Below are 16,587 nucleotides of genomic sequence, written 5' to 3'. Positions count from 1 at the left end.
TGGCACAGAACTCCCGGAACCTCCTACCGGCGAACTGAGGTCCGTTATCCGTAATAATGGTTTTGGGTAACCCAAATCGAGTCACTAAGTTTCTCCACATGAACTTCTCCATTTGATGTTCCGTGATTGTCGCCAATGGCTCGGCCTCGACCCACTTTGTGAAATAATCCACTCCCACGATGATGTACTTCCGCTGCCCTGAAGCCGGTGGGAAAGGTCCGAGTAGGTCCAACCCCCACTGTGCGAACGGCCACGCGCACGCGATGGGGCTGAGCGGGACCGCGGGCTGTCGGGGTGCACGGGCGTGTTCTTGGCACGAACCGCACCGCTACGTGTAAACTTTCACGTCTCGACACATGGTCGGCCAGTAGTAACCTTGGCGGAGTATTTTATGTGCCAAGGTTCGCCCGCCGATGTGTTCTCCGTAGACTCCCTCGTGGATCTCGGCCAGGACTGTCTGGGCTTCGTCGGGCTCCAAGCATCGTAGGAGGGGGTAGGTGAAGGACCGCCTATAAATCCACCCACTCTCCTCAGTGTACCACGCGTGTGTACAACGCAGGCGCCGAGCCGCAACTTCGTCGTGGGGAAGGGTCCCATCCTGCTTGAAGCGTAGCAGCTCTTGTACCCATGTGATTGGCGCACTGCCAAGGGCCGTAGCCGCTACTTCGATGGCATGGGCAGGAAGCTCCTCGACCTCCAGCCATGCTTCGGGGGTCGGCTTCGACACCAGCTTAGCTAGGGCGTCGGCTTGCTCGTTCTCCTCCCTCGGAACATTAGACAACGTAAAATAAGGGAACTTGGCAGTCAGGTCCCTTACCCGTGCCAGGTATTTCGCCATGGTTGGGTCCCGAGCCTCGTATCCACCGCTGAGCTGCTCGGCCACAAGCTGCGAGTCGGTGAGGACGTGTATAGCAGCCACCTGCATCTCGAGGGCCAACCTGAGTCCTGCTAGGAGCGCCTCGTATTCCGCTTCGTTGTTAGTGGCTTTAAACCCGAAGCAGAGGGAGCGCTCAAACGAGCGTCCGTCGGGGGCGAGTAGAACCAGCCCCGTGCCGGCACCCTTTGAGCTGGCCAAGCCATCCACGTGTAGAATCCAAGCTTCGGGAGGTTGCTCGAGATCCCCGTCTGCCCTCTGCGTTAACTCCACGATGAAGTCGGCAATCGCCTGGGCCTTGATGGCGGTCCTGGGCACGTATCTTATCTCATGTTCGTCGTGCTCCACCGCCCATTTGAGGAGCCGCCCTGCAACATCAAATTTAGATAAGACCTGCCGAAGAGGTTGGTCGGTGATGACCTCCACCGGGTGGGCCTGGAAGTAGGGGCGCAACTTCCGAGCTGACAGCACCAGGGCGAGTGCGAGTTTTTCTATTGGCGGGTAGTGCTCCTCAGGTCCGCTCAGGACATGGCTGACGTAGTAGATCAGAAGTTGTTCGCTGGAGCTTTCTTTGACCAGGACGGAACTGACTGCATGTGGGGAGGTCGCTAGGTAGAGGCCCAGCTTCTCCCCGGGAGAAACAGAGGCGAGTCGGGGGAGGCTGGCCAGGTGCTGCTTTGTTTTTTTGAAAGCTTCCTCGCACTCCGTCGTCCACTGAAAGTTTTTCGGGTTTTTGAGCACCCTGAAGAAGGGGAGGCAGCGATCGCCCGACCGGGCGAGGAAGCGAGACATGGCGACAAGCCTTCCATTAAGTCACTGCAGGTCTTTGATCTGTTAGGATCGAGAGCACTAAGAGGGGGGGGGGTGAATTAGTGCAGCGGAAATCTTACAACGATTTAAAAACCAAAAGCTGCGTTCGTTCAAAAACTGTTATGATGCAAAAGCAAATTCTCAGTTTGTATCTAAGTGCAGTTTGCGTCTAAGCGCAGATTGCGTCTAAGCGCAGTTTTGCGTCTAAGCGCAGTTTACGTCTAAACTCAGATTTACGTCTAAACGCTGTTTTACGTCTAAACGCAGATTTACGTCTAAACGCAGATTTACGTTTAAACGCAGACTTACGTCTAAACGCAATTTTACGTCTAAACGCAGATTTACGTCTAAACTCAGATTTACGTCTTAAACTCAGATTTACGTCTAAACGCAGATTTACGTCTAAACGCAGTTTTACGTCTAGACGCAGATTTACGTCTAAACTTTGAAACTTGTTTGTATACTCGCAGAAGGCAGTATGCAGTTGGAATCAAGACGTAAACGTGAACTGAGATCTGATGATTGAGCAAGGAAAGCCGATTTACGTCTGAATGCAGTTTTACGTCTAAATGCTGAAACTCGTTCGTAAAATCGTAGAGGAAAGTTTGCAGTTATCAATAGGATCAAAATGTAAGTATAAACTTCAAAGAAGCTCGTTCGTAAAAGCACGGAAGACAGTTCTGCAGAATCAAATGTAAACGTAAACAGCAACGTATGAAAATACGAATTTACGTCTGAATGCAGATTCGGAAGAACAGCACTTAGAACTTGTTCGTGAAAGCGCAGAGAGCAGTAGTAATGAGGGAGGTTTGCAGTAATGATAAAGTGCTCAAAAATAAACGCAAACCAGAGATTTAGAGTGGTTCGGTCAGCCTTGACCTACTCCACTTTTGGCTTCCTCCACCGACGAGGTTGCCGACGTCAACTAGGTGCCTTCCTTCAATGGGCGAAGGCCAAACTGCCCTTTTACAATTTCTCTCCTTTTGACAGGCTCAGGAGACAACCTTTACAGACCTTTCTCTCCTCACTTTACAACTGAAAACTTGAAGAACAGAAGGAGGAGACTTAAAGGCTTTACAACACTTTTGAGCTCTTAGAATCACAGAAAAGATCAAGATTTCGGTGTAGGTCTGTTTCTTTTCAGTGCTGAATGGGTGGGGTATTTATAGGCCCCAACCCAATTCAAAATTCGAGCTCAAAACGATCAAATCGATCAAATCCCAGAATTCTGGGATCAGGCGGTTGCACCTCTTGACTGGAGAGGTGGCACCGCTTGGCAGAGCTCGAAGACTGAGCTCAGGCGATTGCTTCTCTCTGCCAGAGCTCGAAGACTGAGCTCGATGGTTCCATCACCTGGCAGAGCTCGAAGACTGAGCTTGGTGGTTGCATCACCTGGCAGAGCTCGAAACTGAGCTCGGTGGTTGCATCACCTGGCAGAGCTCGAAACTGAGCTCAGGCTGATGCACCTCTCTGCCAGAGCTCGAAGACTGAGCTTGGTGATTGCATCACCTGGCAGAGCTCGAGACTGAGCTCAGGCTGATGCACCTCTCTGCCAGAGCTCGAAGACTGAGCTCGATGGTTGCATCGCCTGGCAGAGCTCGAAACTTGAGCTCTGGCGGTGCTACCTCTTGGCAGAGGAGGTTGCACCGCCCAGTCTAGCTCGAAGACTGAGCTCTGGGCGGTTGCACCTCTCGGCTGGGGCGGTTGCACCTCCCAGCCTCGCAGCCCTGGCGGTTGCACCTCCCAGCCTCGCAGCCCTGGCGGTTGCACCTCCTGGCTGGGGCGGTTGCACCTCCCAACCCCACAGCCCAGGCGGTTGCACCTCCTGGCTGGGGCGGTTGCACCTCCTGGTGCAATCAGGGTCCGAATGGTTCACTCCATTCGGCCCAATTTGAATCTTTTCAGGGGCCCAATTGCCCCAAGATTAAGCTAATGGGATCACCTCCCATTTTCATGCTTAATCATCATGCTAACTACGATTAACTCTAAGACAACTTCTGCAGCTTTGCTCCGATGCGTCAATCGCTTCTTCCGGCGAGTTTCCGGCCAACTTCCGTCGATCATCCGATAGCCCTCGGTGATCCTTCTGCGGACATCCGGCATACTCCTGGACTTTGCGACGATCCACTTGGCGAGTTCCGACGAGCTTCGCTTGGCAAGCTTCTGGACTTCTCGGATCTGTTCTCGCTGAACCTCCGACGACCGTCCGAACTTCCGTCGAACTCTCGAACTCCCAACGTGATCATGATCTTGACTCCGGCGCAACACCTGCTGCTTGTCTTACTCTCATCGTAGTTAATCCTGCACACTTATCTCAACACATAGATTAGATAACAAATGACAATTGACTTCATCATCAAAATCCGAGATTCAACAATCTCCCCCTTTTTGATGATGACAATCAATTGATAAAGGAGTTGTCCTTAACTCCCCCTATCTATATGCCATAGTTGAGATAAGTCAACCTTGAATTCAGGACCTAAGAATTCAAGTGACGTATTGATAAGTTAGATCAGTTAAACTTATCAATGCTCCCATCATGATGCCCATCATGATGTATCTCTTCAAGAACGATGTCAAGGCATGACATACATTATCAAGTTTGTATGATAGTGTTTGTAACTATTCATCATGTAATAATATAAAGCTACGAAGGACTTTTTACATGATGCACACATTTGAGATTTTCTAGCAAGTTTGCATTTTCTATAGAATATCAAATCAAGATATGATGCAAACTATAGCATATGTTCACATATCTCTTGGTGATGCAAGGATGGCATAACATTGTTTATAGCATCACTCAAGTATTTGCAACTATGACATAGACATGATTATGGCAGTTCAGCTATGACATAGTGTTTATCAATTCATATATATCAAATCAAGATATGATGCAAACTATAGCACATGTTCACATATCTCTTGGTGATGCAAGGATGGCATAACATTGTTTATAGCATCACTCAAGTATTTGCAACTATGACATAGACATGATTATGGCAGTTCAGCTATGACATAGTGTTTATCAATTCATATATTTCTCCCCCTTTGTCATCAACAAAAAGCATGATAGCATTATTAAGCATATAAAGGAAGTTATGACACATATAACTCTTTATTGTTTGTTGCTTGACGGAGGAAAGTCATTTTTCAAAGAGTTTTCATAAGAGTGTACAGGAACATCCCATTTTAGCATACAAACCGAAAAATGAACTTCTTACATGCATTTGGTTAAAAATATTTGTCACATAATTTGCAACATGTTATTTGATCAAGCGTTGTCAAGGCATGTAATAGTAATAACATCCGAAAAATAATTTTAACTAGTTTAAGTATTCGGACACATCAACATTCCTAATTCTCTTCTTATGTAATCAAATTGTTCTTCACATAGGGGTTTTGTGAAGATATCAGCCAGTTGATGTTTGGTATCACTAAACTCTATGGTTACATCATGATTAGTGACATGATTTCGTATAAAGTGATGTCTAATATCAATGTGTTTGATTCTTGAGTGTTAAGCTTTTGATGTAGTAACACAATTATTTCAAGTGCAGTATTCTATCATATTGCATAACAAGATTTTTATTTCAGCAAGTGTAGCATTGTATCATATTGCATAGCAAGATTTTTATTTCAGCAAGTGTAGCATTGTATCATATTGCATAGCAAGATTTTTATTTCAGCAAGTGTAGCATTGTATCATATTGCATAGCAAGATTTTTATTTCAGCAAGTGTAGCATTGTATCATATTGCATAGCAAGATTTTTATCTCAGCAAGTGTAGCATTGCATCACATGGTAAGATATCAGCTCGTACGATGCAAATTTTTGTTTGATATCTTGATACATAGCAATCATATTAGTAATAGCAACCATATCAATGTCATACTGCTGACTTATCAACTTACATTGGTATGTTGCTTCATATTTTTCAAGGCATAGGCTTTTAAACCTTTTTAGTTTCAGTGCAAAAACCGAGATAAACAACAAGAGATGTTTGCAAATATGCTTACACAAACAAAGATAACCCTATCAGGGTAACATATGTACAGCATATCAGGTAACCATAAAGACAAAGTCCTTCATGAATAACATAAGGAGTTTACAACATGTCATATCAGATGTTTATACAAGCTTATTCATGAGGTGGAAGATTAAAGTGCCTAAGTAAAGAGTCAAATTGTCGATGGATTTGCTGCAGCTCGGTTAGGATTTGATCTTGTCGAAGTTCAAGCCGTTCTTGTCTTTGTTCAAATCGGTCCATCCGAATCCCGATATCTTCGATGGATGATGTGTGAGTTTGCTCAACCGGATGTGTTTCCTCAAAGGGACAGATCGGAGGAGAGTGGGTACTCCTAAAGACTGGGGTTTCCGGCTCTGGTTCAGGTTCAGGTTCAGGCTGAGGGGGATCAGTTCTTCTAGGCATTCTAACCCAGTTACCGTTTCTATAGTGACATCTTAGTCGGTGAAGTAGATTTTTGTTTATTATGCTGAATCTATCTGATTTCATTACTTCTTCTTCTAGTGGTATTTGAATGTCATAAGCTTTCATTATTCTAGTAATTATTCCACCATATGGGAGCATCATATCTTTCGTAGATAATTCTAACATGTTTTGTTGGATCAGATAGCCAAGACAAATGTCACGTCCTTTCATGATTAGGTACATAATTCCTAATTCCAATTGACTCACTTCATCATGATGGTATTGTTTAGGAAGAATTATACTAGTCATGATATGATGAAGTATCTTAGTGTTAAAGGGCAATAGATGTTCACAACTTTTAGGAATAGATTCTATGTTAGGATTGGCAAGGATTGTTCCTAAGGCTTCAACGTAGGATGTTTCAATAGTTTTTTCATCCCATGATCCTTTAAAGTAAAGTCCTATGCTTTTTATGGGAATACCTATCATATCACAAATGAATCTATCAGTGATTGAGATGTGTTGTCCTAAGAGATAGGTTGATATCCTTTCTTCATCATCTATTTGCATGTTGTTGTAAAACAATCTAACCAGTCTAGGATAAATGGGTTCGTTGATCTGCAAAATGGGAAGTAGATTTAGGTTTGCAAACCAATGGATAGTCTCTACATCTCTTAGTTCAGATCTACGTATTTTCCCTTATTGATGCTTCTTAGTTCGAAGGAGAGAAATTTTTCAGCATGGTTTTTGGAATCAAAAAGAGTGAGATCAAACTCTTCTACTACTCTCCTCTTTCCCTTGTCCCTTGAGGATCTTCTAGATCCCATTACTACTGCTGTTTAGAGGGATGATGATGAGCTAAAGTAAATGAAGAACAAAACAGAATTTAAGAGCTTCTTAGAGAGTACCTTTGTGAAATCTTCAAGAGAAGGAAGGATTCTTGATGTTTTGCTCCGAAATGGGAGGAATTTGGAAGGCTTAGAGGAGTGAAATGGGAATGGAGGAGACTTGGAAGAGTAGAGGAGGAAATGGGGGTGAGTTGGGGTCGGTTCCTTAGCCGGCCCTAGTGTGGTTTTAAAGGGCAGAGCTGTTGGCGGTTGCACCTCTGGCTGGAGCGGTGCAACCTCTGGCAACCCGTGATAGCTGGAGGTGCCACCGCCAGCTGGAGAGGTGCCACCGCCTGCAGCAGGTGAGCACCTAAGATGATTTGATTAGGGAGCCTTTGCCTTGAGGAGAGTTTCAGAGCAATTAATGGTTGTTACATGATTTCGTATGAGTTTTTATTTAAGGAAGAAGCTCTTTGTACGATCAAGATAGATCTTTTAACGTGCATACGTATGTTTGTTTGGTATCCCTTTTAAGATCATGACATATTTAGTTTCTACAAGAATTAATTCATAGATGAACGGGTTTTGAAGATCAGGGAGGTATGTGAATTTGGATATCGTATGTTTCTAATAAGGTTGTATCGTTTTTGTGATTTCACAACTTCCACTTGTTACTTAAGCGTTGCGAGTTCCTTTTTGATTCTTGGTTTATGACCATTGAGAGTCAAGGAGCAGAATATTATTTCTTGCTCCGGCCTAGACTTTTAATGTTTTTATAGGAACGGATGATCTTTAGGAACCCATTTGCTTTTGGGTGCCTCATAAATAGATCTACATTTTCTATCATGTTGCATAGAGTTTATCATTGTTCCTTTAGGAACCCAAATTAATTTGTTTGGACTTATTTTCTTGAATGGACAATAATGTGTCTTGTGTCCAGATTTGCAACAAAAGTTGCACTTGGTTTGGTGTTGAACATGTAAGATGGGGCCTTTTACAAAGGTAGTTGGATTTCGGTGAGGACTCCTCACAAATCCAATCCCACTTCTTTTGGGAGCATGACCCTTGTTTGTAAGGATCATGTTTAATGACTTGCTACCAACCTCGAATTTCTTCAAGGTGTCCTTAAGTAGCAAGTTTTCTTTTTGTATAGTTTCTAAATCATGACATTTGATACATGAATTTAAACTATCATGATGTTCGACTTTTAACTTATCAAACTCACAAGTAAGATTATCATGTACCTTTTTTAGCAACTTGTATTTTCTATTTATAACTTTGCATTCATCAAATAAATCATGGAAGGCATTTAATAATTCATCGAAAGATAAATCAGCATCTAATAAATCCGTTACCTCCTCTTCGATGGCCATAAAGGCGTAATGAGCAACTTGCTCGGTGTTGGACTCCTCTTCCTCAGATGCGCTCGAATCATCCCATGTTGCTTGGAGCGCCTTCTTCTTTGTTGTTCTTTTCTTGACTTGGGGACAATCACTTTTGTAGTGCCCCGGCTTTTTACATTCATAGCAGATCACTTGGTCCTTCTTGGGTTCAAGTTTATTTTTCACATCGTTTTTAAACTTGTTTCTTTTGAAGAATTTCTTAAACTTTCTTGTCAAAAGTGCCAAGTCATCATCACAGTCCTCATCACTTGAGTTTTCTCTCAAGTGGCATTCAGAAGTTTTAAGTGTCATATCCTTCCTGTTCTTTGGAAGGATGTCTTCTTGCTCTTCATGAGCTTTGCAAGTCATTTCGTAGGTCATTAATGACCCGATTAGTTCTTCAAGAGGGAAGTTGCGCAGATCCTTTGCCTCTTGAATGGCAGTGACTTTAGGATCCCAACTTTTAGGAAGGGATCTTAGTATTTTATTTACGAGTTCAAAATCCGAAAAACTTTTTCCGAGTCCTTTTAGACCGTTGACGACATCCGTGAAACGGGTAAACATGTCGCCAATGGTTTCACTCGGTTTCATTCGGAAAAGTTCAAAAGAATGCAGCAACAGATTGATTTTTGACTCTTTCACTCTACTTGTGCCCTCGGGGGTCACTTCAAGTGTGTGCCAAATATCAAAAGCAGTTTCGCAAGTTGAAACACGATTAAACTCGTTTTTATCAAGTGCGCAAAATAAGGCATTCATAGCCTTTGCATTAAGAGCGAAAGCCTTCTTCTCCAAATCGTTCCAATCGATCATTGGAAGAGAAGATTTTGAAAATCCATTTTCAACAAGGTTCCACAGTTCAAAATCCATAGAAATAAGAAAGATCCTCATTCGGGTCTTCCAGTAAGTGTAGTCCGTTCCACTGAACATGGGTGGACGTGTAATTGAATGCCCCTCTTGGTTTCCGGCGTAAGCCATCTCTCTTGGGTTTTAATCCTTTAGAGAGTTAACCTTGCTCTGATACCAATTGTTAGGATCGAGAGCACTAAGAGGGGGGGGGTGAATTAGTGCAGCGGAAATCTTACAACGATTTAAAAACCAAAAGCTGCGTTCGTTCAAAAACTGTTATGATGCAAAAGCAAATTCTCAGTTTGTATCTAAGTGCAGTTTGCGTCTAAGCGCAGATTGCGTCTAAGCGCAGTTTTGCGTCTAAGCGCAGTTTACGTCTAAACTCAGATTTACGTCTAAACGCTGTTTTACGTCTAAACGCAGATTTACGTCTAAACGCAGATTTACGTTTAAACGCAGACTTACGTCTAAACGCAGATTTACGTCTAAACTCAGATTTACGTCTTAAACTCAGATTTACGTCTAAACGCAGATTTACGTCTAAACGCAGTTTTACGTCTAGACGCAGATTTACGTCTAAACTTTGAAACTTGTTTGTATACTCGCAGAAGGCAGTATGCAGTTGGAATCAAGACGTAAACGTGAACTGAGATCTGATGATTGAGCAAGGAAAGCCGATTTACGTCTGAATGCAGTTTTACGTCTAAATGCTGAAACTCGTTCGTAAAATCGTAGAGGAAAGTTTGCAGTTATCAATAGGATCAAAATGTAAGTATAAACTTCAAAGAAGCTCGTTCGTAAAAGCACGGAAGACAGTTCTGCAGAATCAAATGTAAACGTAAACAGCAACGTATGAAAATACGAATTTACGTCTGAATGCAGATTCGGAAGAACAGCACTTAGAACTTGTTCGTGAAAGCGCAGAGAGCAGTAGTAATGAGGGAGGTTTGCAGTAATGATAAAGTGCTCAAAAATAAACGCAAACCAGAGATTTAGAGTGGTTCGGTCAGCCTTGACCTACTCCACTTTTGGCTTCCTCCACCGACGAGGTTGCCGACGTCAACTAGGTGCCTTCCTTCAATGGGCGAAGGCCAAACTGCCCTTTTACAATTTCTCTCCTTTTGACAGGCTCAGGAGACAACCTTTACAGACCTTTCTCTCCTCACTTTACAACTGAAAACTTGAAGAACAGAAGGAGGAGACTTAAAGGCTTTACAACACTTTTGAGCTCTTAGAATCACAGAAAAGATCAAGATTTCGGTGTAGGTCTGTTTCTTTTCAGTGCTGAATGGGTGGGGTATTTATAGGCCCCAACCCAATTCAAAATTCGAGCTCAAAACGATCAAATCGATCAAATCCCAGAATTCTGGGATCAGGCGGTTGCACCTCTTGACTGGAGAGGTGGCACCGCCTGGCAGAGCTCGAAGACTGAGCTCAGGCGATTGCTTCTCTCTGCCAGAGCTCGAAGACTGAGCTCGATGGTTCCATCACCTGGCAGAGCTCGAAGACTGAGCTTGGTGGTTGCATCACCTGGCAGAGCTCGAAACTGAGCTCGGTGGTTGCATCACCTGGCAGAGCTCGAAACTGAGCTCAGGCTGATGCACCTCTCTACCAGAGCTCGAAGACTGAGCTTGGTGATTGCATCACCTGGCAGAGCTCGAGACTGAGCTCAGGCTGATGCACCTCTCTGCCAGAGCTCGAAGACTGAGCTCGATGGTTGCATCGCCTGGCAGAGCTCGAAACTTGAGCTCTGGCGGTGCTACCTCTTGGCAGAGGAGGTTGCACCGCCCAGTCTAGCTCGAAGACTGAGCTCTGGGCGGTTGCACCTCTCGGCTGGGGCGGTTGCACCTCCCAGCCTCGCAGCCCTGGCGGTTGCACCTCCTGGCTGGGGCGGTTGCACCTCCCAACCCCACAGCCCAGGCGGTTGCACCTCCTGGCTGGGGCGGTTGCACCTCCTGGTGCAATCAGGGTCCGAATGGTTCACTCCATTCGGCCCAATTTGAATCTTTTTAGGGGCCCAATTGCCCCAAGATTAAGCTAATGGGATCACCACCCATTTTCATGCTTAATCATCATGCTAACTACGATTAACTCTAAGACAACTTCTGCAGCTTTGCTCCGATGCGTCAATCGCTTCTTCCGGCGAGTTTCCGGCCAACTTCCGTCGATCATCCGATAGCCCTCGGTGATCCTTCTGCGGACATCCGGCATACTCCTGGACTTTGCGACGATCCACTTGGCGAGTTCCGACGAGCTTCGCTTGGCAAGCTTCTGGACTTCTCGGATCTGTTCTCGCTGAACCTCCGACGACCGTCCGAACTTCCGTCGAACTCTCGAACTCCCAACGTGATCATGATCTTGACTCCGGCGCAACACCTGCTGCTTGTCTTACTCTCATCGTAGTTAATCCTGCACACTTATCTCAACACATAGATTAGATAACAAATGACAATTGACTTCATCATCAAAATCCGAGATTCAACATGATCGTCCGGGGTGACTGCATGTCGATGATTGCCTGAACCTTCTCTGGGTTGGCGTCAATACCTCTTTCATGTATGATGAACCCGAGGAATTTTCCGGAGGTGACGCCGAAGGCGCATTTTGTGGGGTTAAGTCGCATACCGAACTTGCGCAGCGTGGCGAACACCTCGGTCAGGTCGGCAAGGTGCGCTCCGGCCTCTTGGCTTTTCACAATCATGTCATCCACGTAAACTTCCATGTTCCTCCCGATCTGATGGGCGAACATCTTATTCACTGTTGTATGATATGTGGCCCCGGCGTTCTTCAACCTGAACGACATGACCTTATAGAAGTACACCCCTTGATCGGTGAGGAAGGTCGTATGCTCTCTGTCTTCGGGCGCCATCCTAATCTGGTTGTATCCCGAATAGGCGTCCATAAAAGAGAGGCGTGCGTGTCCGACTGTTGTGTCGACTAGCTGGTCGATCTTCGGGAGGGGGTAGTAGTCTTTCGGGCATGCATTGTTGAGACTGGTGTAATCAACGCACATCCTTCAACTTCCATTGTGTTTTTTCACGAGGACTACATTGGATAGCCATTGAGGATATCTAGCTTCTTCTATGAAGCCTGTCGCTAAAAGTCGGCCCACCTCTTCTCGTATGGCGCTTTGCCGGTCAGGGGCCTACCGCTTGGGTGAGGATCCTTGAGTAGCCCCTTCCCCTTCTCATGGAGAAATATTTCTGTTCGGGACGAACTCAAGAGAGGGAGAGGAGGCCTTGGGTCGGACCTGTCCAACTTACGTCGGGATGCGACGGGTTGTTGCTGTCGGGGCGGCTCCGACTTGACCTTTTTGTGCTCCTCCCGCTTCCCAGCCATCCATGTCTCCGCGGCGATGAACTGACTAGCACGCTGAAGCATTTTGGGGACCGCGGCGGGGGGCCGCTCCACGAGAGACCAGAAGAACCTGGAAGGCCGCAAGCTTGTCATGAATGCCTGCATCAACAGAGAGGGGTGAGCATCCGACAGCCCGCGAATTTGCGTCGTAAAGCGGTTCACAAAATGGGAGAGGGGCTCGTCCTCCCTTTGGTTGAGTCCGAGGAGCAACGCCACAGACGACTTTGGTCGAGCGTAAGCCAGGAAGTTAAGCTCGAAATCTCTGGTGAGTTGGTCGAAGGAGGCGACGGTCCCGGCCTTCAGGCTGTTGTACCACGCACGAGCCGGCCCCCGCAGGGTTGTTGGGAATGCCCTGCACATCAAGGCGTCGGAAGTCCTGTATAGCGCCATCTGGGCGCGAAAAGCGGTCACGTGGTCCGCTGGGTCAGCGGAGCCGTCATACACGTCCAGTGAGGGGAGGCGGAAGTGTGATGGGATCGCTTGATCTTATATCTCGGGGGTGAACGGGGATCCTTGCTGTCCGTCTACCCCGAGCTCTCCCTTTGACTTACGAACTTCCTGTTGTACTTCGTCGAGTCTTTGACTGACGAGGCGCAACTGAGCTCGTAGGGCATTTGTTGAGTCGGCAGATGGAGCCTCGGGCTCGGGGCGGCTCGCCGTGTCTTCTGCTTCCCGGCTCCCAGGCCGAGTTAGCGGGTTTCGAGGCGAGCCAGGGAGCTCGGGAAGTGGTACGTGAGTCCGGACGAGGGTCTCTTGTTGCTGCGAAGGCCGGGTCGCATGCGGAGGGGTCCGCCGGGAGATGATCGGGATGATAGTTTGCACCATGCTCGTCAGAGCTCGGACTTGATGAGCGAGGTCGTGAAAGGCCTTGGGGGATACTAGCGATGGGCCGACGGGTGCGCCGTCGGGAGGTGACAAGCCCGGGTCATTGAACAATTGCCAGTAACATTCTGACGCCGTTGCGGGGCGTTCGTCACGGAATTCATCATACGGGGGGGTGTTCCCCCGGGGTGGGGAGCCCGACGGCTGAGGGTTCGCCAAAGCAGATTCGCTGATCGCTTGACATTCGGATAGACCCTCCTTCTAGTGCCAATATGTTATGGTAAGTAACTTTTTTAGCCGTGACCTCGGGGCCAACGCGGCTGGTTCAGGGGTCCGAATGGCGGGGATCTGGCGTGGCTCCCTTCGGGATCTTGTGGCGGCCGATTGCGGGGGGTTTGGCTGGAGAGTTCCGCGATGCCAAGTAGAGTTGGCTTCGGTCGGGCACCTGCACACAGGTCGGATCGGCAACTCGGCCCGACCCCTCCGACGATCATGTCAGCGATGGGGAGTGGAGTTTTGGGTGAAGTAGTGCTTCTCTCCCCTCCCCTTCATTTGGGGCCCGGGAGTATTTATAGGTGAGTTTAATGTTACCTGATGTGCCATCCTGCCGGGGCAGAGCTGTACCTCTGATGGCGGTTGTCGTCGTCGTGGGCATTGCGTGGAAGGCCGAGCTGCCGCAGGGTATAGCGAGCCTCGGTCGACGCCTTCCCCTGCCTCGGCCGGTCGTGCGGGGTCAGACGATGAGGTCGTCTGGGTACGATGAGTAAGGGTGCACATTATGTTGGTGTTAATGCTCGCCCCCTGGGGCAGTGTGCTGCCCAGGGGTGACTGACGTCGTGGTATGTTACGTCAAATCTGTTTTTACCGCTATCGGTTAGTGTTTTGCCAGCTTAATTAGAGCTTAATTGTCAGATAGCTGAGTGCTCGTAATTGGAAAGTATCATAAATAATATTATAATAGAGAATCATGAGAGTCAAATTCTCAGAAAATCCCATAAAATTAATTTTATGGTTTTCATTTTGATAAATCTCCCCTACTGTATCATAAATAACGTGTGCTAGTTCCAGTTGTTCTTTTAAAGTCTTCAACAAATTAATATTTTTTTTCCTCGATACTTTTCATTATAGATATGTTTTTAATTGCTATAACCGCGACCATCTGTCTCTCCTTGAAATCAGTTTTCTAGAAATATTTTTTCTCAAAATATTGTGATTCACTGATATGGCTTCTGTGTGTACATGACATTTTCTTTTCTTTTTTTCCTAATCCCTTTAAAAGAAAAGAAAAGTAAAAGGACAAAAAGAAGCCAAGTTGTTTGATTTGCTGGCCACAACAAACAAATGCGGCTTCTTTTCTCCTTTATCTATCTATTTAGAATAATAAAAATAACAGAAATGGCAAAAATCAAAGGGCTGCGGAAAGATCATGTGGTGAGTTGAAGGCCGTTCGATGCTTGTCTTCTTTAATACCTCTCTCTCTCTCTCTCTCTCTCTCTCTCTCTCTCTCTCTCTAAGGGAGAGAAGCTTCCAGGCCATTCGAGGCGCCTTTTCATCCCCCTCTCCATCCTATTAATACCTCTCTCTCTCTCTCTAAGTGAGAGAAGCTTCCAGGCCATTCGAGGCGCGTTTTCATCCCCCTCTCCATCCTATTTATCGAGGAGGACGAGAAGAGGACGTTTCGTCGAGAAGATGTCGGACAGCGGCGTTGTGACAGTCTACGGCAATGGCGCGGCCCTGACGGAGCCGAAGAAGTCGTCCACCTTCTCGGTGAAGGTGGGGCTAGCGCAGATGCTGCGCGGCGGCGTGATCATGGACGTGGTCACCCCCGAGCAGGCCCGCGTCGCCGAGGAGGCCGGCGCCTGCGCCGTCATGGCCCTCGAGCGCGTCCCCGCTGACATCCGCGCCCAGGGCGGCGTGGCGCGCATGTCAGACCCCGGCCTCATCAAAGAGATCAAGCGCGCCGTCACCATCCCCGTCATGGCCAAGGCCCGGATTGGACACTTCGTCGAGGCCCAGATCCTTGAGGCCATCGGGGTCGACTACGTCGACGAGAGCGAGGTCCTCACTCCCGCCGACGATCAGCACCACATCAACAAGCACAACTTCCGGGTGCCCTTCGTCTGCGGCTGCCGCAATCTCGGCGAGGCGCTCCGCCGCATCCGTGAAGGCGCCGCCATGATCCGCACCAAGGGCGAGGCCGGCACCGGAAACATCGTCGAGGCCGTCCGCCACGTTCGCTCCGTCATGGGCGACATCCGCGCTCTCCGCAACATGGACGACGACGAGGTCTTCGCCTTCGCCAAGCGCATCGCGGCCCCCTATGACCTCGTCATGCAGACCAAGCAGCTCGGCAGGCTCCCGGTCGTCCACTTCGCCGCCGGCGGTGTCGCCACCCCTGCCGATGCTGCCCTCATGATGCAGCTCGCCTGCGATGGCGTGTTTGTTGGCTCCGGCATCTTCAAGAGCGGAGACCCCGCGCGCAGGGCCAGAGCCATCGTGCAGGCAGTCACACATTACACCGACCCGGAGATCCTGGCGGAGGTGAGCTGCGGCCTGGGGGAGGCCATGGTGGGGAGCAATCTCAACGACGCCAACGTCGAGAGGTTCGCTAGCCGCTCGGAATAACAGAGAAGCATAAACAAATCGGTCCTTTCCCTTCAGTTCCGTAGTTGGGTCGTTTCTTAACTGAACCAAAATTGTTGCTTTGAAGTTACTTGCTTTATAGCGACTGAAATATTCTGCTTTTAAACCCTAGCTTTTTGTGTGTCACAAAACTACAAGTGTGCTTGATTCATCAGATGCCTGTTTGATTTCTATGGCTTAATAATACATTTCATGGATCATACATGATATGTGTCTCTGATGTTTCTTCTTCCGTTTACCTCGACGCATGGTACTTTTCTTTCTTTACATGTATTAACATGTTTTGATGATACTGACAATTATTGTGTTCAATGCTGAAGGATTTGCGATTGACTCAAACGGATGATATTATTCCAGCGAATTGTTCTACATAGTTACTTATCAATGGAAAGGAACATTCCAAAAGAAGGATGATACACTGTTGACTGATGTGGTATGCTTCTTCCTTTTTAGTTTTCAGGGGAGGCATGTTATGCTTCTTTGAAGTTCTCTGATATGAGGTCTGTTTCTTTTATAAGGATAACTTCAACTTAAGTAATAACGGCATTACAAAAGAACATCAAACCTGAGGTTCATTTGATGAATGATTGCGAC

General features: G+C 47.1%; 2 protein-coding genes across 2 annotated transcripts; one reads left to right on the top strand and one right to left on the bottom strand.

Moving 5' to 3' along the window:
* Window positions 1-12,267: 12,267 nt before the first annotated feature.
* Window positions 12,268-12,918, bottom strand: LOC135679688 (uncharacterized). The gene has a single exon (XM_065193669.1). The coding sequence runs from the start codon at window positions 12,916-12,918 to the stop codon at window positions 12,268-12,270; it is 651 nt and encodes a 216-aa protein (XP_065049741.1).
* A 2,032-nt stretch (window positions 12,919-14,950) lies between these two features.
* LOC103974794 (probable pyridoxal 5'-phosphate synthase subunit PDX1.1) lies at window positions 14,951-16,195 on the top strand. The gene has a single exon (XM_009389682.3). It carries the CDS (start codon window positions 15,040-15,042, stop codon window positions 15,973-15,975), a length of 936 nt encoding a protein of 311 aa, XP_009387957.2. The 5' UTR covers window positions 14,951-15,039; the 3' UTR covers window positions 15,976-16,195.
* Window positions 16,196-16,587: the final 392 nt, after the last annotated feature.

Source organism: Musa acuminata, chromosome BXJ1-7 (assembly GCF_036884655.1).
Source record: "Musa acuminata AAA Group cultivar baxijiao chromosome BXJ1-7, Cavendish_Baxijiao_AAA, whole genome shotgun sequence".
NCBI lineage: Eukaryota > Viridiplantae > Streptophyta > Magnoliopsida > Zingiberales > Musaceae > Musa > Musa acuminata.
Note: the sequence above shows the minus strand (reverse complement) of the source record. Positions and strands in the feature narration are given on the sequence as shown.